This window comes from Enhydra lutris, unplaced genomic scaffold (genome assembly GCF_002288905.1).
Source record: "Enhydra lutris kenyoni isolate GAN:26980312 unplaced genomic scaffold, ASM228890v2 scaffoldscaffold13, whole genome shotgun sequence".
Classification (NCBI taxonomy): Eukaryota; Metazoa; Chordata; class Mammalia; order Carnivora; family Mustelidae; genus Enhydra; species Enhydra lutris.
In genome coordinates this window covers 47,684,465-47,712,135 of record NW_019154097.1, presented here as the reverse complement: position 1 = coordinate 47,712,135, position 27,671 = coordinate 47,684,465, and the positions used below count along the sequence as shown (strand labels likewise).

Sequence of the window (27,671 nt, the reverse complement as noted above, 5' to 3'; positions counted from 1 at the left end):
GGAAGCTTCCTTCCCTGCAGAAGAGAGAACGTGGCAGTCTGGGCTCTGCTCCCACCCCTGTAGAGACGGCCCGCACTCACACCAAAACGTTGTCGCTCTTCACTTCCAGACCAGACCTTACATTGGCCCTCCCTTCACTCTGCCTCTTGGAACAGTTCTTTTATGCACAGTCTAGGGCGGTCTAAGTACAAATCAGAAGTCTAACTTGTCTCGGATTCCTCCTGTTGTCTATGTGTATATGCGTGAGAATAGAGGCGGATGAGAGTGTGCGTGTGTGCGTGTGTGCAATTTTATACGTCTGTGTATTTTCTTAAGTACCTGTGCACACATAGAGTGCATTACTGCCACCTTTTTTCAATAAGCTGTTTTATCAGTTATGGCTTCTACAAGTTTGCTAATTTAGACTCCTTTATTGCCATATCTTTAAACTAACAATAGATGATTTCGGTATATATATATTTTTTTTTTTGCTTATTTATAGGTGCTGTATTTTATTATCTGATTGTTAGGAAGGGATGAAAGGGGCAAATATTCTTAGAGGGATAGACTGCCGGCAGTATTGGGTATAATTTACAAGATGTAGTTGTCCTACTGTATATTACTGATTGAAAACTTTTTGACCGTATTGTGTATCATTGAAACCTTTGTCTTAGGTCAACATCTTTGGATGGCATTTTAATGGTGCATTCATTATTTCTTAAGTTTAATTAATATTACCTTTTTTGATTTGGGGGGGTGGGAGGGAGTTATAATTTTCAAGGTATGCTCCCACTATTACACCTGAGTGTGCTTGTATTAATTAACTTTGTAGGACTTTGACTGTAAGATGTGAAACCACATTTCTTGCATGATGTTTTAGGAATTATGTAGTTCATTTACAGTCTTTTAACCTGCAACCGCAGCACTTAGTTCAAGTTTTCACAAATTTAAGAGTCACTACACTAAAGACAATGCCTTTTCATGAATAAGAAGTTTTCAGAAGGCTCTAGGAGGCTGGGAGGCAGGCTGTTTGTCTTTCGATGGTCGTATCATCTCTGAACTTGATACCTGGTTCAGTGAGAAGAGAATTCAAAATGGAGGAGCTTAAGGGGAAGCAGATTTACCATCTGGCTCGATGCAGGTGCGTTAAGAAGAGCGAGTTTGCGTTAGTGACCCCCTAGGACAGTGAGTAGCGGAGCCCCTGACAGTACTGTGGTGTCCTCTCCACGAAAACCTCGAGGGAATTTTGTCATCGTGTGTGATCAATCTCTGAATATCTGATTTTTCATTAGAATGAAAACCAGGGAGTTAACCGAAATACTAGGGTAGTGTTTTAGTTTTAAAGGCATGACTGTTATTTACAAAGGTGTTCAACCCGAGGAAATTGAGAAAGTATAAATAAGTTTGTCCATTCTAGTGGCCAAATAGAAACAGTAAAACAGCCACTCGGGCTCTTCCAAGCGGTTTAGTCCTTTCTGTGGGTTTTGTTGGTTGGTTTGTGTTTTGTTTCATTTTGTTTTCTTAACTAGGTTTTCGTTGATTTCCACTCTACCTTTTTTGCCAGACTTACATCTGGGTGCTCGATACAATCAGTTGGTTAAAGTTTGCTTGCGGTTCTGTGTTTGTATTTTTTTCCCTCTATTTATTATTATTTTTTTTCAATTGTGACCCCAACCGTATGATCTTTTGTGTCAAGCTTTCACTGTCTGTAATACTTTTAAGAGCTGCCACTAAATAGCAGACACCTTTCAGGGGGTGGGGGGAGCATCCCCCCTCCTTGTCACACCTCTCAGTTCGAGTCTAAGGGTTGATCTTTCATCTTGATAAGCAATATTAAAGTGCCTTGAACAGCATCCTCTCCGGGGGGCTTACCTTCAGCTGGCTGGCGTTCCAAGCAGTAGCTCCCACAGGCAGCCAACCTCCTCCTCCTCTCTCTGCTCCATCAGTTTAAAAAGCTGATTTGTACCTCTCCCCTGGGGAAAACGGTTCCGTATAAAACACTAACACTTAATTACAAGCTCCATTATACCATTTTAAATGGCTCCTTTTTGTTAATTGGAGGCAGTGTTCATAACTTAAGGTTTTTGCCATTACTTAGCTGGCTAAGTGGAGGCCGGGTATAAAATCAGTGTTCACATCCAGCCTCTTGACCCTGGGCTCCCACCCACACTCCTCTGTGGGGTATCTGAGGTGGAAGGTGCGTGGGTTCTGTCCCAGACCTGGGCCCGCCCACTTCCACCGCCTGGCTCCCAGGTGACCGCCAACCTTGAACTTCGGGATCAGTCGGGATGTCTGTGATTTCTGTCCGCCAGCCAGGCCGCCCTTTAGAAAGGATTACCCCAGCCAGCTGGCTCAACTCGATTATTCCCAGAGCCGACCTGCGTGTAACAGCACCCCGACCTGAGGTAGCTCATGAGCAGCAGACCGTCCCGGGACACAGGCTTCCAGAAGTCTCCAGGAAATACCAGGCTCTTGACTCATATGACTACTATTAAACCACAGCCACAATGTCTGTGAGAGGGACTGAGGCAAAAAGGTGACAGTTGTGGGCTCCCTGCCCCGTGTCCTTGCTTTCGGCATCTTTGTTTTCTCCCCATTTAAAAACCATCCTGTCCGATGCGGACGTTCAGGTCCGCTGACTGGTGGTCCAGACCCAGAGAGCTACAGGGTTGAGGGTTTCTCTCTGCTCTCTGTAGCTGTGAGAGACCCTCCCCGTGGACCCGCAGCCCCCGGCCCAGCCGGCCGGCTCTAGGAGGAAGGAAACCCCTGGTCTCCCTCCATGGCCCGAGCCGTGTCAATCGTGGGGCTGTGAGGAAACCAAGCAGAAGGCAGGCTGTACTCTAATCGGAGGGGAAGCTGTGGCGTGGGCTCGTGGCCCTAAGATCGTGCCCCAGTCTCTCACACACACACACGGCTCAGTCCACAGGCGGGTACCTTCCCCGCAGGTGGACTGGGTTTCTCTGTTCCTGCAGAACTCCTGCCCCCTCTCGCAGCAGTGATCAATGAACTCTATTGACGTTCTATGCAATGTTTCTCCTCCCTCTCATCTTAGAAAAACAAACCTCACTGAAGATAACAGAGGACCCCGGGTGCGGGGAGTAGATCACACCCTTCCGGGATGTGCACTGCGTGAAGCGGTACCGGTTCATGACTTACTCCATCTTGACCTGGGGGACAACAGCCATTGCCTTAAATCCACTATGACAGGCGCCTCTCGACAGGCCTAAAAGCAAGAGTCTGCCCTTAGCCATCACAAGCCCCCTCTTTGGGGGGCCAGCAAGCCAGCCGCGCGGGGGGGATGGGGCAAGGCAAGGTTCGGGCCTGCGTGGCCCGCGGGGTGGGCTGTTTGCCACGTTCCTTCAGGCAGGCCGTGTCCTTCCTTCCCTAGAAGTCCTCCCTGTCAGCACATTCCTCTGTCCCCTTCTACCTCACTAACCTGTGCTCCCACTTGACATTACTCCCTTCAGAACCGCGAGGCACGGGGGGCTCTTGGCGGGGAGGGGACAGCGTAGAGTGCTAGAATCGTGGCGTTCGTGAGTGTGTCTGGGCCTGGTGGGCAGGCCTCCTTCCCTCTTCTCTTTTGTGAGCACAACTCGGACAGACAGCTGTGCTTCTCGAGGCACGTGGATTTTTCTCTTGACTTCACCTGTTTCTGACACACTGGCAGCCGTTTCCTTTGCAGGCAGGGGCGGTCTCAGGCCTCAGAGGGCCCCGCTCTGGCCGGCCTTCGCTTTCTGCCCATTCCCGCTCAGCTGTTAGGATCTGTCAGAGCCGTTTCCCTTGCCCTGGGCTGCCCCTGGCTGGCCATGTGAGGACACAGCCCCGGGGTTCCTACCTGGCATCGGGGAACTCTGTCTTTATTTGTCCCTGGCATAGGAAAGTTGTGACTTCAGCTCCACTGTGAGACGTCCTTTGGCAGCGTCTCGAGGACGGGAAAGGAAAGGGTGTTCTCCCATCTGCAAACCCAGTCTTCAATCACAAGACTCTTCCCAAAAGAGCATACCGATTTCTACGCAGTGCAGAAAAACCCAGCTCCCAGAGCCACTGCTTAGACATGGGTCCACACACTCTGGTGGCCAGAGTGTCCTCCTGGTGGGAAAGACTTGGAAGCGGAAGCCTAAGGATCTGGGTCATCGTCAGGCACTTGGGCATTTGTCAGGAAAAGCCCACAGTTAGAAACCCCCACCCCAGTGCTTTTGTGGTTTCGTGTGGGCCTTGGTGGCAACAGGGGAGGCTTCGTGACCCCTAAGGCAGAGCTCCTGCCCCAAGTGGCAAGATGGTGGCCTGGGCCTCCAGCAGAGTTCCGTTTCCGGGTGCACTGAATGTCGGTCCGGCCGGCACGCTCACTGAGACGGAGGTCCAGTTTGGCAACATTTATTTCCCTTCCCACCGGTTTCTGCCTTTTTGTAGACAAAAACAACCAGGAAACAAGTTCCCAAGGAAAGTTCCAGAAAGATCCAGGCCGTGAACCCTTAGAGGTGTGCTGAAAGCAGAGGCCTGAACCCTCGGAGTGAATGAGGAAGGCAGAGGAGGGGCATGGAGGGCAGAGAGCTGGGCAGGAAATGAGCCGCACCCGAGTTCCCTGCCCCGTCCTCGCCAGGGAAGGAGGAAATGCAGCTTCCCAGTCTCTCCCACTTGCGGGACCTGCCCGCACCTGCCCAGGGCTTGCCGCCATCCTTCCTCCACCTCCCCTCCAAAGATGCTGTGACCACACTGTCAGTGGTATCTCCATTCTAATTTTTGCATGAAGTGACATTTAGCTTTAACAAGACATTTCCAAAGCGCCTAGTCTCCTCCGGAATGCTAACTTTAAAAGTTGGGCATTGTAGGCGAAGAATCCTAAAAAAGGCTAGCGAGAGAAAGGCATTAGGCTATGCATAAATGTGCACTTCCCCATCCCCCTGTTATAAGCCTTTGAAAATAACTTTTGAGTTGCTTTCCATGGGTCTAGTTTCTCCAGTGACGTTAGGTATAGTCTGTGTTCCTGTCATTTCCTTAGTGTTTAGGCTTTAATTTCTACCACAAAATATGCTATTATGCTATGTATCAAGCTTTCTGTGATCAGAAAGGAAAGGTGCCTTATATCCCAATGTCACGGCTACATCCCTATGGAAAATAATCAGAAGCACAGTGTAAGGAAGCGTTGGGACTTCCACTGGTGAAACCAGACACCATTCAGCTAGATGCATTGAAAAAGTGGCACGGGGCTGCTTTTGTTTGAAAGTTCCTCTCCTTTTTCATTTTTTCCACCTTTTTCTTTGCTTGCTTTCTTTGCTTTCCTTTGTGTGTGTGTGTGCGTGTGTATGTGTTTGTGTGTAGTTTGCTTTAAACAGAAAGCACTTAAGTAGATGACTATGTGTGTAAAAAGCTCTGTGCAATAGAAATCATTTTTCTTCATTTTTAAGAGATAATGTATTGCACACCAAATGAACTCAAAGTAAGCTTTAGACCAGGACGATTCAGGTTGTGGATGGGAACGTTCACTGTAGTTCCGTTTGTTCATGAACTGAAGGGAAAACAGGCCTCCCCAGCCCCCCTCCTCCCCTCTCTCAGCCTGCCTCTTGCTGACCCCCCCCAAGCTAGATGTACAGGGCCCACAGGTCCCGGGGGAACCCGGCTGGGTGGCAGGGGAGGTGGGGGGCGGGGCGGGGGGTGTGACTCAGCAGCTAAGAACCCTCCCGATTGTGAGACCACGGCCATCCCTTCCAGCACTTAACCTTTTCTTGAGATGAGTTGACTGCTACTGACCTGCCAGCGTGCGTGAGGATAATTATAAAAGGATGTTTCCTTGAGAAGAAGAAAAAAAAATTTATTTCTATCCTCTTCTATTTATTGTTAGGGTTAATCATTTAAGTTCTTATCAGGAGTGTATTGTTTTGTGTTGTTGCTATAAATGCTTTTTGCTGTCACTCCGGTGGTTACTGTCTTCTGCCTCCTGCCCCCTCCCCCCGCCACACACACACACACACACACACACACACAACACCCCCCTACCCTGCAAAAGAACCAAAGGGCCTGGGGATTTGACTGGGGGGCAGAGGGGGCTTCTCCAGCAGAATCAGACACCTGTCTCCAGGGTAGCCGCTCAAAAGCTGGTGGTCTCCCTGGGTCTGACTTTTTAAATGAGAGAGTTGAAAAACACTCGCCTGAGGGGCTACAGAGACTTAGAAAAGCGAAGTTCAGTTCCCCCCAAAGCCTCCTAGAGCCTCTGGTAAGCCTTCTGGGTTCATGAAGTTCCAGCGAGCCCTGGTCAGAGCAGGCGCGGCTGGCCTGGGCGAGACCGTGGCTTCCAAGGGAGAGAGGTTTCTCGCAAGGCTCGCACTGGTTTGCTCTGTTGTGTTGGCTTTTCTTGTCGTTCTTGTGGTGGCTTCCCTTACGTAAAGTTGGGTCAAAAACATCTTGTGAAACAGCGGTGTTTGCGAGTCCGGCTATGGCTTGAGGACCCTCACCGGGGAGGTCGTGGGGGAGCCCCTTTCTCCCCTTTAATGTGGTGAAGCGTGGAGGGAGGGAACACGATGCTTGCTAATCAGGTGTGATGGTGAGGAGGGGCTGGCCCAGGAGGACGGGGCTCCCCCAGAGGCCAAGGTCCTGGTGGGGCCACACAGCCAACCCCCGCCTCGCTTTCCGTGCCATGACTTCTCCCCTTTTCTGAAATCGTTGGGGGTCCTGATCTTGTTCTCCTTTCTTTGAAAGAAAGCCCTCCAATGAAATCATCGCCCCCATCCCTCCGCCCACCCCCCCCCACCACCACCAAAGCGTTTTCATTTCTCTCGAATTAGTCTATGCATTTCTCTCTCTCTCTCTCTCTCTCGAGCCGTTTTCTGCCTCTTTCCTTGAGAAAACGGGCATCTCCCGTCCCACCGAGACCCCTCAGAAAATGCTGTGCATTTTGGAGACGTGAGGATTCATGCAAAAATTCTTACAGCATTTGAGCATAATTCATCGGAAAACTAGAAGTGGGAGGAAAAAAAAAAAAAAAAAAGAGGAAAGGTGGGTTTCCCCGCGTCCCTTTCCGCTGAGTGAGACCTAGCTCTTTGCGATGTGCAATAACTACTTTGCCATGAGAGCGGGTAGCGCCACGCTCCTGTCCAGACTACTAACACAGCACAAGACGAGCTCGCTCGCAGAGTGGCGGACTTCTTCCGGGATACCTTTCATAAGCTCAGCGCCCCGCCCCCCCCCCCCCCCCCCCCCCCCCCCCCCCCCGTGTATTGTGGTGTCTTTACATTTTAGCAGTATTTTATATTTTCTGTAACGCACTAAGTCTTAGATGTTTTTAGAGCTCGTTTGTTAATACAATCACAGACTTTTTTTTTAAATCCTCACAGAGACCCAACTGACCAAAAACAAAAACAAAAAAAACAAAAAAACAACAAAAAAAAAACCAACAAAAAAAAAAAAGGCGTCATTTTTGTACAAATAGCTTTGAGAAGCCTCTGTTGTGTTGCTGTGACCCATCTCTGGTAACATTTTTTTTTCTTGCTATTTGTTTTCGACATTAAGAGTCAAAAGTTGATCCAGCTGGCGTGGGGGTGGGGGAGGCACCCGTCGGCCCCTGGCGTTGTCCCTTCTGTCCTTGGTTAGCCATACGATGTTTGTTCTCAGCACTGTACAACGGTCCCTATATGATATGGAGAAGCAATATCACTGTATGAAACTCACACCATGTATTATTACTCACTAGCACCCTAGGTGTGATAATTGAAGTAAATATCTTTTATACAAACACAAGAATGCGTGGGTTGTTTTTATTTAAAGTGCCCCGGCCTGAGGAGAAGCAGCAAACACTCTCATTCTGGGTCCAAAGGGTACCCCAGTAGTCGCCATGCCGAGACGGCTGCAGAGACCTGGCATGGGGCGGGATGCGCGGAGGGGGGTTCTGGGCAGCGCGCTGCACCGCGTCTCCATCTGGGCCTGCGTCCCTGCTCTGTTTGCTGTCGTGGGCCTTACTGTTTCAGTAGCTTTGAAATGCTGACCCTCCTGGCACCCGCTTCCTTGTCTGTGAAATGACACCATCGCTTGTCGCGCAGGCTCTGGAGGACTGGGGATGGTGGCGGATGGTGCTGGGCGAGGTTGCGTGGAGCTCGGGTGCCCTGGGGGGCTGCGGCCAGGTACCCCTGCAGGGGTGTGTGCACCCAGCCAGTGGCCTGGCCTAGCCTAATCTGTGTGTGTGGGGTTGGGGGGGGCAGGGGTTGTCTCTCACGTGGTCTCTGAATCCTGATGTCAAAGACAGTCCTGGGGTACCCCGTAACGCGAGCCAAGTGAGTGGAAAGAGAGAGGAGGAAATGGCGCTGGTGGGTTTCTGGAATGATCAGGCTCCTGAGAAGGGGGTCTCTGGCCGGCGCTCGGGGCTGGACGCAAGAGAGCTCTGCAGAGTTGGTGGCTAGGTGGTCCACGTGCTCGTGACTGAGGTGGTTTCTCCTCTTGAAATCTAGAAGTTTGGAAAATTATTGCCATCCTCACCGATGTGTGAAGGGGCAGGGGAAATTGGTTTGTTGTGCAGTAATTTGTAGGTTTCAGAATGTGCATTAATTTGTCGGTTTCAGAATGTGACGCTCTCACATGTGGTACAGAAGCATGAGCCGTCCTCCCTCCAGTAGGAGAAGCCCCCGCAAACCCGGGGCAGTCTCCTGCCAATGCCAGGTGCTCTGGGCAGCCCTGAGTCTTATCTGTCAGACCCGAGCGTGGCTAGAGCTGTCCCCAGATGTCTGCCCCCACAGATGGGAGAAATGAGGATAAAACCGACCGAGCTCTGCCAGTCTGACGTTCTAAGTCTGACTCCCCTAACATTCTGCTACTTCTCCGATGGCTAGTTAAGGCATGCCCCCCCCTCTTTAAAGATCTGTTAACTAAATTAAAAAATAACATGTAAAAAATATAAAAATAAAGAACACTTGGCACAAAGACTTCCAACCCAGAGAGTCTCCCCCGGTGCTTTTAAAGTAGGATTTAATTAAGCAAAACTATAGTTGCACATGGTTCCTTAGGCCTGGCTCTGTGTAAATGGCCAGCTCCCAAGACAGAGAAGGGAGCAAGGTTTCGTGCTCTGACTGCAACGGGGTGGTGCCCCCCGATCCAGGCAGAGTCTCAGCCTCCTTGTGTGTGGCCTCCCTCTCCCTGTGCTTAAGCGGGTCTGGACAAAATGATGTGCGTTGTTTGATGACTCAAGGAAATAGGCTAAGGCCACCCGAGGACATACAGTTGACCCTTGAAAAACACAAGAGTCAGGGGCGCCAACCCCCGACGCCGCTGAAAACCCACGTGTAGCTTTTGACTCCCGCGAAACGTAACTGCTAACAGCCTACTGCTGACCTGAAGCCTTACCCAGAACATAGTCGCTGAACGCGTATTTTGTGTTTATACGTATAATATACTGTATACTTAGAATGAACTAAGCTAGAGGAACGAATGTTATTAAGAAAAGCACAAGGAAAACGCATTTACACTAGGGAAGTGTAAAAAATATCCGCGTGTAAGTGGACCCGCGTGATTCAAACCCGTGTTGTCCAAGGGTCAGCAATAATCATCAGTGTGCAAGGCATCCGCTGAGATCCTGTCTGCGTGTGTTTCTGAAAGGGCCTCTGAGCGGCTGCCTTGGGTTGGGGTACGTTACCGTCGCCTCCACAATGCCTAGCGTGCCGGCTTTGGGGGGCACAGAGCTTGTTGGTCTCTTGGGCATGGCGTTGGTGCCTGGGCAGGGGTGCGGGGCCGAGCTGAGAACCCCGAGGGCTTTTGAGTGTTTTGGTGTTGGTGCTGCCTGGGAGGGCTACTGGTCACCAGACCCTTAATGTGCATCTGGCCCCCCGAGTGCGGGGGGAGCCACGTCGGAGGAAGTGGGAGGCGCAGCGTGTGCCCAGTGTGGGACGGGCATTCAGAAGCGACTGCCTCCTCCAGGAAGCTTGGGCTCTCAGAATGTCCAGAGGAAAGGCCATTTTTTTTCTTTTTTCAAGAACTTGGTCTGTGGACAGTTGAAAGGCTGCTCTGTTAGGGACAGTGGAGTGGGGGGCTCTGGGGAGTGAGGTTGGAGGACCCCAATCGCTTCACAGTGAGGCGCTGGGACCCTTCTGTGTGGTCGGGTGGCAGTGCACTCGAGTCCCACCGTCTTCTCTCCCTGGCTGGCGCGCAACCTTGGGCAAAACCTAGTCAACTCAGGAAACCCTTTCTGAGACAATGAATGAACTTACCTTCTTTGAGCTTCCATTTCTGTCTCTGCGGAGGGGATGGAATAATGCCAGACTCGCGGGGCTGCCAGGGTGGGATGGGGGGAGCGAGTGATGACCCCAGTGTCCATTACAGTGCCCGAGCCCACGGCAGGTACTCAGGACCTGTAAGCGCTGGCGGTTGGTGTGGGCGTTGTGTCATCGAATTTGGTGACTGGAGCAGCTCCCTCCGGTCAAAGTCGTTTCCACCTTGTGCTGGGGCCAGAGGAGCCCCTACGTGGGAGTGCAAGCTAGCCAGAGCTCTGGTGGTTGCGGCCTGACCACCCCCCGTGGTGCGCGGCGGTGCCCGTGATGCCCGCAGTTTGAGCAGCCGAGTCCCCCATACCCAGCAGCTCTCTCTCTCCGGCCTCTGCTAAAGATTCAAGTCTCAGTTCCTGTGTGGCTGAAGCTGCCACACCGGGCTCGGCCACAGACAGGAAGGAAGTCCCCTCCCTGTGCCTCAGTCCTGGGGAGAGGGGGGCTGCGCCGTCCACAGAGCTGGTTTCCTCTTAGAGGCTCCGTCTGACTGAGACATCGGCTGAGGCTGCTCCCTGCCCCGGGACCCACCAAACCCAAGAGCCTCTCATGTTGGAGGAGAGCAGATTCTCTGGGATGGTGGTTCTCGACCGGGGGAAGGGGATGGACTTTGCCCCTTGGGGCATTGGGCAGCGTCTGGGGGCATTTGGGGCAGCGCCGATGGCACCTAGAGGGGAGAGGACAGAGATGCTGATAGAAGGTGTAGGGCAGCCTCCTGACCCCCAACCAAGAATGACGTGGCTCCAAATGTCAGCAGTGCTGAGTCAAGGAGTCTGGGGCTCCTTGACGGCCGTAGTCAGCAGATAGTCACCAAGAACCGCCATGTGCCAGGGACGTGCTCCAGGCTGGGAGTCTGGCAGCTTCAAGCGGCTCCCAGCCCAGAGGGGAGACAGAGCAGTGCAGAACCACAACCCAGGCCTTAAAATGGGAAGAGGCATTTGCAGGACACGGGGGGGGCACCCCAGAGTGAGGGGAAGCAGGGGCACAGAGTCTGCAATGTGGCAAGTCAGAGGGACAGCGAGCCCCCGTGCGTGGGCAGGGTGGGCGGGTGGCGTGGGTCAGCCACACTGTTGGTGAGAACGAAACCGATTCTGGAGGTGGCGGCTCTCGGGTGAGGCTTGTTCTTTCCATCCAAGCGGATGTAGTGAAGTGGCTGCCGCTGTGCTCGGGGCACGGGGATCCTAGCCAGGAAGAAAGTGCCCCGCTCCGCCCCTCCAGCAAGCACGCACCCCTCTGCAAAGTGCAGGGTCTCCCTGGGGCTTGGCGGTAGTCGATCTGCAGTCCCAATTCAGGGCATGGCCCAGAGGGTTCTGAGTGAGGCCTGAGCAGTTATCGGCTGGCAGGACCAGCAGAGGCCAGCAGGCCAAGCAAGGCCCAGCCAGCTGGGACCCAGCCCAGGAGGCCGTGCCCCGGGAATCCCTTTGCAGCCTTCTACCTAAAGGAATGGGTGCTTCCCGACTGGGAGGAATGGACACAGCCCATCAGCTGATAGACATGGAGGGCTCACTGTGCCACTGATCCGCAGTGATAGTAGGGGACAAACAAGGAGCTTGCCTTTCAGAGGGGGCGGACAGACAGTAGACTGAGTACAAGTGAATTACATAGTGCCTTAGACAGTGGTCAATGTTAGAGGAGAAAAACAAGGTAAGGGGGACTGGAAAAGCAAGGTGAGGGGTGAAAGTTCTAAATCAGGTGGTTGGGGTAGGCCTCACTAAGAAGGTAACGTGAACAGAGTCTTGACAGAAGGGATGGGGTGAACCATGCCAATGCCTGAGGTAAGAACATTCCAGGCAGAGGGGAAACAGTGAGTGCAAAGGTCCTGTGGTACAAAGGTGCCCAGGAGCCAGAATAGCTGAAGCAAAGCCACCAAGGGCAAGAGTGGGGGGGCAGCCAGGTCAGAGAGAGGAAGGGAGAAGTAGGGCTGGAGATGGGGCCTTGTAGGCCATCGTAGAGTTTTGGGTCCATTGGATGGTTTGGACCGAGTGTGGTCTAATCTGACTGTTGAAAAGGCTCTCTCTGGCTGCTGCTTTGTGAGGCTCTTGCCATAAGAACCCAAGGCTATGATTTGCACCAGGTGGCGCAGTGGCCAAAAGTGATTGGATTCTGGATGTTTTTTGAGGGTGGAGCCAAAAACAGGACTGGAGACAGATTAGATGAAAGGAGCGGTAGAGAAGAGCCAAGGATGGGCTTTGGGCTGAGCCACTGAGCGGCGCCTGGCCTCTGCTCTGCCATCCCCGAGGACTCTACCTCCCGGGCTGTGCAAAGGGGGACCTGCTGGGGCGAAGCAGGTTCCAGGAGCAGGGATCGGGCTTCAGTTCGGACCGGTCTGGACTCCATGCAATGAGCTTAGGGAGAGGAGTGGCCTGGAGGACATGCAAGGTGGTTGGAGTGAGGGACAGGAGAGTGGCATGTGGAGACAGCTCCCAGGTCCCGCAGCATTGGGAGCTTTGCAGGGAGACGTAGCAGCAGAGGAAAGACGGGGAGCGGCCAGCCAGGCAGGAGGCCCGAGAGGCCGCAGTGACCCGGAAGCCAGGAGTTGGCAGGTCGGGAAGACGAGGGATGGGGACACGGCGATGCGTGAGGCCATCGGCCACCTTGGCAAGGACAGTCAGCGTAGCGGGCATCCAAGTCAGAAGCGAAAGGTTTAAGGATGTGGACACTTGAGAACAGGTTAACTTCCTCAGAGAGTTTTGCAGGAGGGGAAGTAGAGTCGAGAGGGTGTGTGTGTGTGTTTCAGAGGGCAGCCCAACACGCTCCTGTGGCCTATGGAAAGGAGCACATTAGCCGATGTCGTAGAAGAGAGGGAGGACCCTGGCTGGGGTCCCCCCCGCGTAGGAGCGAGGGGCTGTGCCTGCAGGAGCGCTCAGCACTCGTCTCCGGCCACCTGTGGGGACAGACAGGTGCAGAGATGGTGGGTGAGGAGCCGCTCCCGTGCTCCCACCTGGCGTGCAGGTGGCTGAATAAGGAGTGTCCCCCACTTGTGGGAAAGCCATGAGCACAACGCTCCTGGGTCTGCCATTCAATTGTGATAAGTTTTTGCATTTAATCGATCCACAGTCAGAAATCGTGCCTTGGGCGCCTGGGTAGCCGGTCAGTTAAGCATCTGCCTTCGGCTCAGGTCATGATCCTAGGGTCCTGGGATCGAGTCTCGCGTCGGTCTCCCTGCTCAGCGGGGAGCCTGCTTCCCCCTCTGCCTGCTGTTACCCCTGCCAGCGGTCGCACTCACTCTCACTCCCTCTTGCTCTTTCACAAACAAAATCTTAAAAAAAAAGAAGAAGGAAATCGTGCCTTGACCTTAAGTCATAGCCAGGCTCCTTAAATCTTGACCTTGACTTTGCTTTGATTTCTTTCCCCCCTCTGTGAAATGCACCCGCGAGGCAGCCTTCCCAGATTCTTCCCAAAGGACGAGTTCCCATGAACTTTCCCGCGGGGAGGCGGTCTGGCCCGTCTCACATGGGCCACCTTGCAGAGGTGAGGGGTCTTCTCTATCCCCCTAGCGTTTGTCTGTCCGTCACTCCCGCCCACACACCTGCCCCCACCTGACCTCTCCCTCCCCTCATTCTGCTTGCGTCCTAGTCCCAAGCGCGCTGCCCCGCACCAGCCACTGCCCACCTGGCATCTGTCCAGGGTGGGCTCGTTCCCAAGTCCCTCCACACCCCTGCCTCCCCGTCCCACCACCACCTTGACCAGAGGCTACGCTCCATCTCCTTGCTTAGCCTTTCTGGAGACCCCAAGGACCCCTCCTTACTCACCGACTGTCCCTCTTCGACTTGGCACTTTGACACACTTTCTCCTGATTCCCCCTGCTTCCTGCCACCTCCTCTCAGGGGCTTTTCTGGGACACCCGTGAAAATGTCAGCGTTCCTGAAGGTTCTGGCCGTTCTCACTGCAGACTGTCTCTGGGCTTCCATGTTCACTGCCCTGGGGGGTTTGGCCGGGGTGCATAGGGCGGTCCTGAGCTTTCCCCAACCTGCATCTCTGGCCTCGGGCTGTGGGTCCCACTCCCCCATCCACACGACCCCTTAGCCACTCCACTAGTACCTCCTACTCACCGAAGCCAAACCGTGCGGCTGCTCACCCCTTCCGCATTTGGGGAACCAGCTCCAGGCACGGGCCTCACCTCCTGGGTTCTGTATGACAAAGAGGTCACAACTGTCTCCAGCACCTTCTACTGCCTTGCCCCAGTTCTGGTGGAGTCCAGCTCAGGACCTCCCCTGACACCAAGTGGTCTCCCAAAAAGGTTCCCCCCAACTTCTTGATCTGACTGTTCCTTTCCCCAGCAGAGGAGACAGAGGAAAGCATAGGGGTCACAGCCAGGGGACCCTGACACAGCAGATTTAAGTGGCTCCGGGACAGGGTCTCTGAGCAGGGTCTGTAACTGAGGTCTCTTCTTTGGGGTAGACGCCCACACGTGCAGTTGCTTCCGGTCCCCCCAGTGTGGGGTGACAGCTTGCTGCTAGGGTCCAGCTGGGCTCCTGGCCCTGCCTCTGCGGCCTCCACATCCCACCACACCCGGGGCCTCCGTTCAGCCTCACCGCATCACCTCTGCTGCCCTGCCTCGCCCAGCCCCTTCCCTGTGTCTCGCGGGCAGCCAAGCTCCATGCCTTCTGGGAGTGCGGGCCGGCCAGCCCTCAGCTCCGCCCAGAGCCACCTCTTGGGGGGAATGGCCACTCCCGACACTCAGCTTTGCTCCCCCCAGAGAGCCCCTCAACGGCTACCCCAGTATCTGGGGGCTGGTGCAGCAGCGTTTGGCAACGGCCTGGCACCCGCCAGCTGGGGCAGCCCAGAAGAGTAAGAGGGCATGGGCACAAGTGCACGGGAACCCCGGGCCGGGCACCCCTCGGACCCCAGGGGCCTGACCAAGACCGTGCCGGTTAAAACAGCAGCGCAAGCAATCATCTTGCTGGTGCCTTATCGGCCCCTCCGTCCCCTCGGCACCGCGCTGCGTGCACACTGCCGGCTGGACCTCGGGCTCCCCCAACTATACCCTGCCACCCCCACCCCATTCCCCCTCCATGACCTAACCCTGGGCCCCTCAGGTCCAGCCTCTTCCCTGAACCCCATCTCTGGTCCCTCACTTCCACCAGCATCTGCCAGGCACCAACGCGTGAAGGCAGAAGTCCATTCAGGGCCGGAACCAGTGCAGACCCCGCTGTGGGGGAAGGGCTTGGACATAACCAGGAGGGGACACCCTTGGGTTTGGTCCTGGACCAAGAGGCCTCCATTCCTCGTCTGTAAAATGGGGGTCACCTCTTTTGGACTGACTGGCTTGTTGCGAGACGTGTAAAGAGCTTGGCGTGCAGCAGGCACTCAGGAGAGGGAGTAGGAAGGGCGGGGGGGTGAGGTCAGCGGCCCCCCACCCCGGCTCAGGACGCTGAGTGCAGCCTAGACCGGGTTGGCCGGCAGGTCAGCAAGCCGCGTGGTGATGGGCAAATCCCTGTGACAGAACAGGTAGAGGGCCATCCTCCTGACTGTCCCTAGCCTGGAGCCTTTGTGCATTTCTGGTGCCACAGAGCCCCCTGGTGGCCAAGCAAAATCTATTGCCACCATTCAGAAATGAGACCCGGGCTGCCCCCCACCCCCACCCCCGGCACCCGGCACCCGCTGTCCTCCCTACTTCTGGCACCCACCCCTCCCTGGGGCCTGGACACTTTCCCAACACCTCTCACCCTCCAAAAGGACAGGAAGGTCTCCATACAGAATTATTTTGGGTTCGATTTTGTCGCAAAGACAGCCACTGGCACTTCAGTGGGGGAGTTAGAAACCGTGTGGGTCAGGGTACTGTGGGGAGGGGGGCGCCCCATCCCCCTCACTGGGCTGGAGCCTGTTGGGGTAGAGGCCAAGCAAGTCTGGTGACAGCTCCAGAGGCGGGATCCACCTCTTGCTGGATCTACAGCAGGCCCGCCCACCCCCAACTGCCCCTCCTTTCTCCCCCACTCCTGCCTCTGGTCATTATCCCAAAGCATCAGCCCTGGCAGAAACTTGGGATGTGCTGGGTTCCATGTCCCTGCCTGGCTTGACAGAGGCAAAGTGAGGCCTCGAGAGGGCAAGGGGCCGGTCGGGCTGGCCAGGCTCCCGGCAGGTCACAGCAGAGCCAGGGAGAACCCTGGATCCCTACCCTGGGCTCCCTCGCCTGCCTGGAGAAGTTCAGGAGGGTGTTGAGTTCTTAGGGCCAGGAGTGGCCCTGCTGGCTGGCCTCATGGTGAGCCCTCGGGCTTTGGGTCGGAGAGGCAGAGTGGGGAAGGCACCACGGGCCACACCAGGTTCCCTCTGACGGCCATGTCTTCCTTTGACACAGGGCGCTGCGCAGAGCTGCAGGTGCATGTCACCGAGGCCATGGCCACAGCAGCCGAGCAGAGGGAGCTGATCGCCCGCTTGGAGCAGGACCTTAGTACCATCCAGACCATCCAGCGGCCGGACGCCGAGGTGAGCCGCCCCCCCCCGGCCCCCCCCCCCGCCCCCCCCCCCAGGCTTTGAGCTCTCACCCAGGAAAACTCACAGGTTAACCAGCCAGCTCCTCGGGCCCTGCCCCCACAAGGCCCACGGGGCTGTCGCCCACAGCCCAGGTGTTGCCTGCGCACTTCATCACAGAAGCCCGGTTCAGGACGCCAGGCCACAGGGCACAGGGCCAGGCTGGGACCTCCACCCTGAGAGCTGTGGGCAGAAGCCAGGCAGGAAGACCGACCCATCCCACAGCTAGAGGACCCGAGGCCCAGGGATCGCGGAAGGCTGGAGCCCACGGGGTCCTGGGGGTCGCTCTGTCACCCACTGCATTTTCTAGAAGAAATGGGGCTCGGAGAGAGCAGCGGGGCCGGCCCAGCAGGGCCCAGTGGTCCATGAAGGCACCACCACAGGGGTCCTGCCTCAGAGTCAACCCAATGCCCAGCCTTCCCTTTGGGAGCCCTTGTGGTCACCGGCCCAGTCCCGGCACCAGACCGCCCCACCTGGTCCTTGCCGCCTGTTTGCTTGGCACCCTGAAAGGGTACGTTCGGTGACACATAGGGAACGGTCACGCCTGTTCCCCCCTGCAGGGCGCAGCTGAGCACGGCCTGGAGAAGATCCCGGAGCCCATCAAGGAGGCCACCGCCCTGTTCTATGGTAAGGAGGGGCTGGCCCGTCTCCGTCCCTGACACAGCAATGGGCAGGGAGAGGAGAAGGGGGGTGCAACAGTCTGAGCCGTGATCCCTAAAGAGCACCCCCTTCCTCCAAGAAGGTCAGGGCCCCCTGTCCTAGCAATGCAGCAGCAACCAAAGAGGGGGGCTGGGTCCGCCCTTCAATGCCTTAGCTTGACACCCCGCCTAGGACCGGGGCCCCCTTTGCCCTGCCAGTGGCCTTGTCGATGGCTGATGGGTCGTGGTAAGCTCCCCAGGGAGGCCTTGGCACGGGAAGAGAGACAGCCAGAGAGCTCCCAGCGCTGCTGGCGAGGTGGCCTCCTCCGGCGTCAGGATCAAGGAGGAACCTGGGGCTGCTGGGCCGGGACATTGGAGGGAGCCTCTCATGGCTTCCCAGTACCTCCAGTGTCCTTTTGCTTCCCCAGGAACGGGGGGCCTCGTCTGACAGATGCGAGGGTCTCAGATCCAAGTACTGGGAACGGGGGCCCTCCCCTGCTCGGATCCCTATTCCCCTGGATAGCCCTTCCTTTCCCCGGCCTCTCAGCTCCTGTGCTCAGACACCTGTGCCTTGTACCGCATGGCCCTTGGCCAGAGCTCCCTCTGGGCTGGGGCTACTCGACCTGAGAACCCACCACTCCCCTCCACCTCCTAGGACCCTCAGCACCGGCCAGTGGCGCCCTCCCCGAGGGCCAGGTAGACTCGCTTCTCTCCATCATCTCCAGCCAGAGGGAACGCTTCCGTACCCGGAACCAGGAACTAGAGGCCGTGAGTTGCATTGTTCCCTCCCTTATGTCCTTTGGACCCACAGGCTTGGGAGCAGAGAGATGTGTCACAGACCATAAACCACAGAGGAGTTAGATTTGTTGTGTGCAGTCAGGGAGGGCTTCCTGGAGGAGGTTATGCCACACTGGGCTTTGAAAGAAGACTTAGATGCTCAAAGTAGAGGAGAGATAGGTGAGCAGAGACAGGGCCGACAAGCCCGAAAGCCTGTGACAGGGCTGCAGGAATAAGACACAGAGGGCCCTACTGCTGGGCTGAGGCATTACCCGAGGATTTAAGCAAGGGAGTGACACCGTCAGAATGGAGCGTAAGAAGGGTCACTCGGCAGCCAGTTCGGGATGGAACCTGGCCTGGGAAGACAACTGGAGAGAGGTCGTGGAAGGGGGAACAGGATACGAGAGAGGGAGTCAGGGAGGGAATGAAAGGAGAATGAGCAAGGGACGCAAGGGACGGTCAGGGTGATCAGGGTACAAAGGCCCAGGCCAGGGCATGCGCACAGAGGCAGTGCGCGCCAGACCCAGATTGCAGAGGGCCTGGGGACAGACCAGAAGTGTACCTGGAGGGGGCACTGTCCCAGCCTTGGGGACTCTGCAGACTCCCCATCCCCCAGAGCCCTCCTGGGTCATCCCTGAGCTCTCCGGGTGCAAACAGGAGGCCGGAAGCTTTCCATCCTTCTCGAAAGAGTCACTGCCTGAGCTGATGATGAAATTTCTAGACCCTTCCTCTCCAAACACACAGTTGACCCCCTGGGGTTCCCAAGCTCAGGCCAGGGAGAAGCCGACATTGACTGGGTGCCCACGGCAGGCAAGGCCTGCTGCTGGTCCAGTGGCAAGGCTGAGCCAGCCTCATCCGACCTCCTGTGATCTGCTTCAAAGGAGGGATGGTCGGCTCCGCCCCTCACAGCAGGGCCTGGACACGTACACACTCACTCCCCTCGGGGACTAGGGACAGCCACACAATGGGCAGCCCTTAAAAGGAGGCCTTCAAAACAGATGAAGTAGAAGGAAAAGTGTCTTAGTATTCTACCTTTTCCTTTAAAAATCTAGGTGGTTTTTTTTTTAAGATTTTATTTATTTATTTGACAGACAGAGATGACAAGTAGGCAAAGAGGCAGGCAGAGAGAGAGGGGGAAGCAGGCTCCCTGCTAAGCAGAGAGCCCTATGCGGGCTCGATCCACTGAGCCACCCAGGCACCCCCAAAAAATCTAGGTTTTTTTCAATCAGGTACTAACTTTTAAAAAGTTGTGGTAAGGGGCGCCTGGGTGGCTCAGTGGGTTGGGCCTCTGCCTTTGGCTCTGGTCATGATCTCAGAGTCATCGGGCTCTCTACTCAGTGGGGAGCCTGCTTCCCTTCCTCTCTCTGCTTGCCTCTCTGCCTGCCTCTCTGCCTACTTGTGATCTCTGTCTGTCAAATAAATAAATAAAATTAAAAAAAAAAAAGTTGTGGTAAACCGCACAACACATAAAATTTACCGTCTTAACTGTTTTTAAGTGCACGGTTCAGGGGCATTAAGTACATTCACGTTGTTGTACACACAGCCCCACCGTCCCTGTCCAGGAGCTTTCTTCGTCTTTCCACACTGAAACTCTGCCCCCGCTAAACACTAACTCCATTTCCCCCGCCCTCCCCCCATCCCCGGTTCACCACGCCTCTACTCGCTGTCCCTGTCCCTTGACCACACTAGGACCTCATGTAAGTACAGTCCTACGGTATTTGTCTTTTTGTGCTGGCATATTTCACTGAGCAGAATGTCCTCAAGGTTCATCCCTGTTATAGCAGGTGTCAGAAGGTCCTTCCTTTTTAAGGCTGAGCAGTATTCTTTTGTACTGTGTACCTAGTTTTATTTATCCGTTCATCTATCAAGGGGCCTTTGGTTTGCTCCCATCTTTTGGCTACTGTGAGCCATGCTGCCATGAACACAGGTGTCCGGGTAGCTGCCCAGAAGTGGAATTGCTGAATCACGTGATAATTCTAGGCTTCTTTTTTTTTTTTTAATTTTTTAAAAAAGATTTTATTTATTTATTTCACAGACAGAGATGACAAGTAGGCAAAGAGGCAGGCAGAGAGAGAGGAGGAAGCAGGCTCCCCGCTGAGCAGAGAGCCCGATGCAGGGCTTGATCCCAGGACCCTGGGACCATGACCGGAGCCTAAGGCAGAGGCTCTAACCCACTGAGCCACTCAGGCGCCCCTAGGCTTCATTTTTTAAGGAATCGCCCTACTACTGTGTACCGTGTACTTTTCAGTCCTGTTTGAATGTTTTAAACAGTATGAAGAAAACACCTACTTATGCATTTGGATAAGCTGAAAACTGAGGTCCCCTTTCATTTGCTCCCGGATTGGTAAACATTAAAACCACGTAGCGTCTGACTCCATTTATATGAAATGTCCAGAAGAGGCAAATCGAAAGAGACAGAAAGATTAGTGGTGACCAGGGGGTAGGGGAAGAGGGAAGGAGTGATGGGTTGGGGGTTTCCTTTGGGGTCCTAAACATATTGTGGAATGAGATCATGGGGATGGTTCACCATATTCACTGTGGATATACTAAAAAAAATAAATAAATAAATAACCCTAAAGACAGTGATGTTCGTTACATGAATTACATCTCGATAGTTCTTTCAAAGGTTGATGATACCATAAACAAACCCACACAAGACATGAAGGAACCTGGCCCGAAATCTGTCTTCTGCTTGGGGTGGGGGTCACAGGAGGAGAAGGGGACTTGCCAGAGCCTAGAAGGTCAGGGAGATGGCCGCAGGCCAAGAAGGGGCTCCGGGTAGATGAGCAGGACCTGCGCCAGTCTGGCAGCCTCTCCCCACCACCCCTTCCACCGTGGGCCTTGCCTGCCTGCCCACCTGCCTGCCCCCCCCCAGGAGAACCGCCTGGCCCAGCACACTATCCAGGCCCTGCAGAGCGAGCTGGACAGCCTACGTGCAGACAACATCAAGCTCTTCGAGAAGATCAAGTTCCTGCAGAGCTACCCAGGCCGTGTAAGTGCCCTCCCCAATTGCAGCCCCAGGCGTACCAGGCAAGGAGAGAGGCCAACCAGGCCTCCAAGGCGAGAGAGTTGAGAGCAGTGACCTGCTGGGCAGCACTGGGCCTCGGGGCCCCCGGAGGCCATCCAGCCCGCCCAGCCTGGCAGCTGTCTTCCCTGAGCTGGGGAGAGCCCCCACAGTGGACGCTTTGTGCAGGTTCATTCATCAGAACCAGCCAGGAGGCGGTGAGGGGCAGCAAGAGGTAGGGCTGGTGGACCCATGGGCCTGGCTGTCCCCTCTATGAAACGGGAGTGATCCACTAGTGGAGCCAGGATCCGGGGATCAAACCACGGGGCCGTTGAGCGGGCCAGAGAGGCCCTGGGGAATCCGTATGTCTTAAACTCACATTCTTAAAAAACAAAAAACAAAACAAAACAAAAAACCCAGACTTTGGTCCAATATCCCCCAAACCAATCAAGAAAACAGAATAAAAACCCACTCACTCCATTCTGGGCATCTGAGGGCCCTCCCTGGCTTCTCTCAGTCCCCAGACTTCACAGGGGACCCCCTCGTGGGAGGAAACCCTCCTGTGACTGTGGGGTGACAGGGTGGCCCATAGAAGCGCAGGGAGCAGGGACCCTCCGGTGGGGGCCTCCCGAGGACCAGAGCTCCCGCCCCATCCCCCCACTCCACCTGTCGGAGCTGCACTCGGGCCACCAGAGGGCGCCAGACTCTGTGCTAACTAGTACTTGGTACCCAGGGCCCTGCGGGGGTTGGGGAGCCCGGCTCACGCCTCTGGTGCCTCCCTCTGCCCACAGCCACCCTGCATGCTCCCCGCAAACCCCTCCCAGACCCACCTGTCCCCACTGGCCCGGCCCTGTCTGTGATGTACACTCTGGCCCCAGAGCTCTATGGGCTTCAGTTCCCTCTACCTGCCCCCAGTCATCCTGGCCCCGGAGCCCGCGGGAAAGTGTCTGCGGGGAAGTCTCCGAACTCGGGCACGGCTCCTGGACGTGTGGCCCCGGCCACATTCATGCTGTCACCCAGCCTACTCCCAGCTCTAGGGCATGGTGCTGATAGGGAAACTGAGGCTCCCCTGTGCTCCTGCCAGCCTCAGGATGCCTTACCCTGGCCTTGTTCCTGGTGGGCCCTGAATGACGGGGGTCTCTCCTCCTCACACAGAGCGGTGGCAGTGACGACACGGAGCTGCGGTACTCCTCCCAGTATGAGGAACGCCTGGACCCCTTCTCCTCCTTCAGCAAGCGGGTGTGTGAGCCCACAGGGGCTGCTCCCTGGCCAGGCGGTGGGCGGGCCGCGGGGAAGCGTGCAGGACGCACCCTCGCTGGGCGAGCCTGGGGTGTCACGCTGAGTGGAAGGGGACAGCAGGGAGGACCCCGGCAGCCCCCTGGGTTCCCCCTCTGCAGCAGGCTGGGGCTTCTGGGGCCCTTGGGGTCCTCCCCTCATCCTCCCTCCCCCTTCAGGAGCGGCAGCGGAAGTACCTGAGCCTGAGCCCTTGGGACAAGGCCACGCTCAGCATGGTGAGTTCCCTCCTCTGCGACACACCAGAAGCTCTGACTCTGGGGGCCTCCAAAGACCCCTGCCTTCAGTGCCATCTGGAGAAGCCCCAGGGACCCCGCTCACCCCTCATAGGTCCTGCCGAGACTGGCCATGAGGCCTAGAACAGGGTTCCTCTCCCTCCCAGACAGCTGCTGTTCCTGGAAGGTTCTGGAATTGTGCCACAGGGGGCGCCATTCCCTAGAATTCCTGTGGCCCAAATTCCCAGGCTACACAGTGGGAGACCACTGCCCTCTCTGCAGTGGGCCCTCTCTGCAGGAACCTGGGGCGGCCTTCCAGGGGTGGGTGACGCCTGCCCCACCCCCACGCCATACCTTGTTGCTCCCCAGGGGCGACTGGTTCTCTCCAACAAGATGGCGCGCACCATTGGCTTCTTCTACACACTCTTCCTGCACTGCTTGGTCTTCCTGGTGAGTATCCAGGCAGGCGGCCAGGGATGCCTTCACCACGCTTCCCGGACCGCCAAGGGCAGCCTGGCTCCCTGGGACGAGCCCAGGCCACACTGTCTGCTCCTGGCCACTTCTCTCCTCTTCAAGGGGACGACAAGCCCACCCCTCAGGCCCTCTGCATGGGGCAGCAGCCCAGCCACTCTGGGGAAGTGGCCTGGCTGACTTCACCCATGGCTCCGCTCTGGAGGGTGTGTGGGAGGGCATGACCACTGTGGGGGCCCGAGGCAGGCGGGAAGGCAGGTGTGACTCACGTCACTAAGGAAAAGCTGGCTGGGCTGCGCCAGCAGGGACATCTTGAACTGAATCTCCCGCAGTGCAGAGTGACCGTCCTGGGGACGTCGGCAAGTCCACTGAGTCAGGGAATCGGAGAGGGCAAGGCGGGCCGTGGAAGCCTCCAGCCCCGGAGGCTCCCGTCCCGAGTAAGGCCCCAGGGAGGGATGGCCCCTCCGTAGTTAGCCTGGGCTCCAACTCTGACCCCAGGGGCCAACAGGTCCCGGCCTGCCAGTGTCCCACACAGCAATGGCAAGGACAGTACTGCCACGTCGAGGCCTGTCTGAGAAACAGGCGGCCACAGGGGCGTCTCTAAGGCCCTCCTGCCCTGGGGCCTGGGCCAGGACAACAGTCCTGCGCGCCCGGGAGGCCAGGCCCGGGGGGCTGGAGGCGGGCTGCCGGAGGGGCCGTGCGTCGGGACGGACAGCTCACTGTGTTTCTGCCTGGCCAGGTGCTCTACAAGCTGGCGTGGAGCGAGAGCATGGAGAGGGACTGTGCCACCTTCTGTGCTAAGAAGTGAGGACAACACCCGAGTCCCATGGCCCTGCACTATTCCCCCACCTGGCACCACCGAGCCCCTCCTGTGTCCCCCACCCCCAGCCTTCCACCACTGCTGCCCACTCTGGCCCACCCCTCCCCCCGCCCGGCTCCCCAGCACCTCCCCTGACATAGGGAGCACACCCCCTGGGGATCTCTGTTCCCCCTCCACACATGTGCGTGAGCGTGCATACAGGCATGCACACACACCCTTCTCCTTTTTACCCTTGTTCTCAGCAAAGGTTTCTATCCCCAACAGGTTCGCCGATCACCTGCACAAGTTCCACGAGAATGACAATGGGGCAGCAGCCGGTGACTTGTGGCAGTGATGTCCCCGGGCCTCCCCAGCACATTGATGGCTGCACCCCCCCCCCACCCCTTGCTTGTTTGGCTGCTTCTAATGACTTAGACTTCCCCAGAGAATTCCCCACAGAAACAGCTCTTGCCCTCCACCCTCCGGAGCCAGAGGTCCCAGGTCCCCCTGGAAACTCTTACGAGAATGTCAACCACATCAGGATCCCTAGGTCCAAAAAGCCCCCGAGGCCCAGCCAGGCTGAGTCAAGTGACCCCTTCAGCCCCATCCTGGGCTGGTGACCTGGCTCGGGCCCCATCTGCAGCTTTACCACCAGCCCTGGTGGCCGTCCCCTCCCATCACCAGCCATGATGCTGATTGGGTCCTCGCTGATTCTGGCCATGCACAGTTCTTCTGGGTGGGGTCCCCTGGGTTTCTCTGTGCCAGGTCTGTGCCAGGTCTGGGATCCCCTCGGGCTCCCCTACGATCTACCACCACCACTTCCCCTCAAGAGATAGAGGGCCCGTCCTCACAGGCCGGCAGGCTTTGTCACCAAGCCCACCCTACCCCAAGAAGAGGGGAAGCCCCGGAGGGCATAGGATAGTTTCTGTCACCTTCTCCCTGCCCCCAGACCCATTGTGATTTTTGCTTTCTTCTTTAGCAAGATATTTTAGCTTCTAGGCAAGGAGGGATCTCCGGTGAGCCCCTGTGCCCCAGGCTTTTCAGACCTAAGGACTGGTCTGAGGGGCCCAGGCGCTTCTCAGCCAAGACAGAACAGGCCGTGGACCACCCTAGCATGGCCACCTTGGGGCCACTGGCTGATCTCCCTAAGGTAGAATTACACTTGCACGTTCAGCTTTGCCCATTTCAAATAAACACGTAGTTGAGCTGTGCTGGTGGCCATGCTGTGTGACTCTGGGGGGACAGGTGGCCGGTGGGGGCCCACAGCGACACGCCTGGGACCTGGGGCTGGACCTTTCAGGTGCTCTACTGATGTTAGGCATGACCTCCAACCATGGGAGCTCCCTTCCTTTTTCCATCCCCCAGGAATTCCGTGAGTGCGTCCAGACCTTTGCTAGAACCCAAACCCACAATGCCTGAGTTCCCTTGAGCCGCTAGGCTGCCCGATCAAAAAGAGAAATCTATTCCTTTAAAAAAAAGAAGAAGAAGAAGACGACGACTATGAGGCTGCACTGGGACGTGTGACGTCAGCTCCTGGGGAACCTCTCCTCCCCTGTCTGGGTGTCATGGAGCTACGCACCCTATGCCCCTTTCCCTTGGGCCCCAGCTTGCCAAGCACTGCAGAGCCTGTGCCGACCAAGTCCCCTGAGTTCCAGCCGGGGACCCCCTGAGCCACCGGTCACCCTCAACCCAGCTCCACTCACCCATTCATGTGGGTCCCTTCCCACCCACACCGAGGGTCTCCCTCTTGATTTGTGGTGGTTGGCGCTACCCCACTGGCCAGGTGGCCCATGAGGCCGCACCACACCCAGCTCCCACCCCGCAGTGCACCAGGCCGGCGTTCCCTGAACACTCTAGAGCCCATACATCCAGGGGCACTCCTTGGGGTCCCATCCTCAGCACCCCTCACCGTCCGCCCCATCAGAACGTCCTCCGAGGCCCCAGAGGTGCTCCTGCCCTCAGGGACCCCAGCTGAACCTATCTTCCCTGACTCTCATTGCTGTCCCCATGACAGTGCTGGTCTTGGCCAATCCCAGACACCCTCCACCCTCCCCCTCCCGCCACTTCCACATCTCCCACCAGTTCCTCCTTGCGGGGGCCCGGAGTCACAAACAGCTGGCTCCTGCTCACTTCCTCCTCCCTGGGGATCAGAGCTATTGTCTTGTCCAGGACCCTCCCTGGCCAATGACAGCCCACCGGCAGAGCTCAGCCCATTACTCAGAACAGGTTAGTCTGTGGTTGCGGGGGGTGGGGGGGGGCAGGCTCTCCCGTCTCCCAGAAGGGTGGGGTCCACAGCCAGGCCACCCGCACGCGCTCCCACAGCTCTCCTGGCTTCATTCATAGACCTTCTGGTTCCCAGCCAGCCACAGAGGCCTCTGGGAGGCTCTGACCGATAGCTGGTCCATGTCTGAGCTTTCATTGAGTGCCTGCTGGCCAGGTCCCGGTGAGAAGGCGGCTAGTCTGTGTGTGGAAGGGAAGAGACTAGGGACCAGGACCTCCGATGAGACCTGCCTTGCTTCAGCAACCCCCAAGAGGGCAGCCCAGGGCTATGGGGGGAGGGCAGGAAGCCAGGGCTCCGGGCCAGCCTACACCTTCACAACCCACTGCTCCTCTCTAGGCCCACCCTTTCCATCTCCCAGATCGGGATAAAAACCCTTCTTTGCCTGCCCTGCTTCCTGGGAAATCAGAGGGGACAGGGCTTTGTGAAAGGTTGAAGGGCTCTCCACAAAGGTCAGAGATCAGTATGGGAGGAAGAGGACAACAGATGGAGGCCTTTGAGCTAGCGGGGAGACCACGGCCCCCCACAGAACTGCTGGTGGTGCAGCTGCAGAAGGTTTGGTAAGGGCAGGGAGAACTGATCTGACCACCTGTCGGGGGGGGGTGAGGGCTTGGGGCAGGAGGCAAGGGAGAGGAGGAGAGAAGGAGCAAGAGCGCCCTCCCACCTCTCCCCACGAGCAAGCAATTGGTCTGATGTCTGAGCCATCCTCCCACTCCGCCCGACCCCTTTCTGGCCCCTGAACGGCCCCAGGTTGCCAGGGGTCAGTCCACAATTGCACCGCAAGGACCAGCAGGAGTCTTTGTTTTCTTAGCCAGAGCAGCGTCTGCCCTAACCTATGCCTTGGGTTTTGGGGCTGCAGAATCCAGCGGAGGTGAAGAAGCCAGGTCTGTGTCTGGTCCCCATCAGCCCCTTCTGAAGACCTCTCCGGGTGGCGTCAGTCTCCCCATCATTGTGAAGGTGCGTAGATGGGGCAGTGCTGGGGGCTTCCCCGCCCTGTAGCCCTAGGGCTATTTCCGGTACGGGGAGCGGCGAAAGAAGAGGGCGTGGTGCTCGCCCTCGGGATTTATGAGAACCAGACGTCGACTTCCCCGGTTGCGACATCTGGGCCTCCTCGAGGCTCCCATTGTTCCCGCGGCGTGAGAGCCAAAGACAGCGGCGGCCTCAGCCGGGCGCCCATCCCCAGGAGCGCCGACGCCCCCATACACGCCACTATTCGGGCCACCCACCCGGCCCCCACCCACCCCGCTCCAGGGCACGCTTCCGTGCAGCGGGGTACTCTCGCTTCAAAAGGGGCGGCCGCAGGCCAGACCCTAACCCCCTGGGCCCCAGGGCTCCGCCGCCGCCGCCCCAGCCCCAACGAAGGTAGCACCAGCCGCGGGCGCGGTTCAGGCTCGGCGGAGGGCTGGGGGCGCGCCGGGGGCGGGGCCGGCGCGGCTCTAGGCGAGCGAGGGGGCGGGGCCCGCGCCGGGGGCGGGGCCGAGGAGGCGCGCGCCGCGCGGGCGGGGGGCACG

At 56.9% G+C, this 27,671-nt stretch overlaps 2 protein-coding genes across 6 annotated transcripts in view; both read left to right on the top strand.

Annotated features, from left to right (window-relative positions):
- The window catches only part of LOC111146355 (cut like homeobox 1), a 353,463-nt gene extending 328,370 nt beyond the window's left edge, over positions 1–25,093 (top strand). For all 5 annotated transcript variants that reach the window (XM_022501883.1, XM_022501880.1, XM_022501882.1 and 2 more), the window contains 9 exons: positions 16,513–16,640; positions 17,246–17,312; positions 17,979–18,091; positions 20,976–21,092; positions 22,260–22,343; positions 22,559–22,615; positions 22,982–23,062; positions 23,823–23,887; positions 24,168–25,093. In XM_022501883.1, the coding sequence (XP_022357591.1) occupies positions 16,513–16,640; positions 17,246–17,312; positions 17,979–18,091; positions 20,976–21,092; positions 22,260–22,343; positions 22,559–22,615; positions 22,982–23,062; positions 23,823–23,887; positions 24,168–24,237 (782 nt within the window). In that variant the 3' untranslated portion in view covers positions 24,238–25,093. The remainder of the gene's footprint in view (positions 1–16,512; positions 16,641–17,245; positions 17,313–17,978; positions 18,092–20,975; positions 21,093–22,259; positions 22,344–22,558; positions 22,616–22,981; positions 23,063–23,822; positions 23,888–24,167) is intronic.
- Positions 25,094–27,021: 1,928 nt separating this feature from the next.
- Positions 27,022–27,671, top strand: part of LOC111145688 (SH2B adaptor protein 2) — a 23,044-nt gene continuing 22,394 nt past the window's right edge. The window contains exon 1 of the mRNA XM_022500792.1: positions 27,022–27,117. The gene's annotated coding sequence lies outside the window, so the exon portion shown is untranslated. The remainder of the gene's footprint in view (positions 27,118–27,671) is intronic.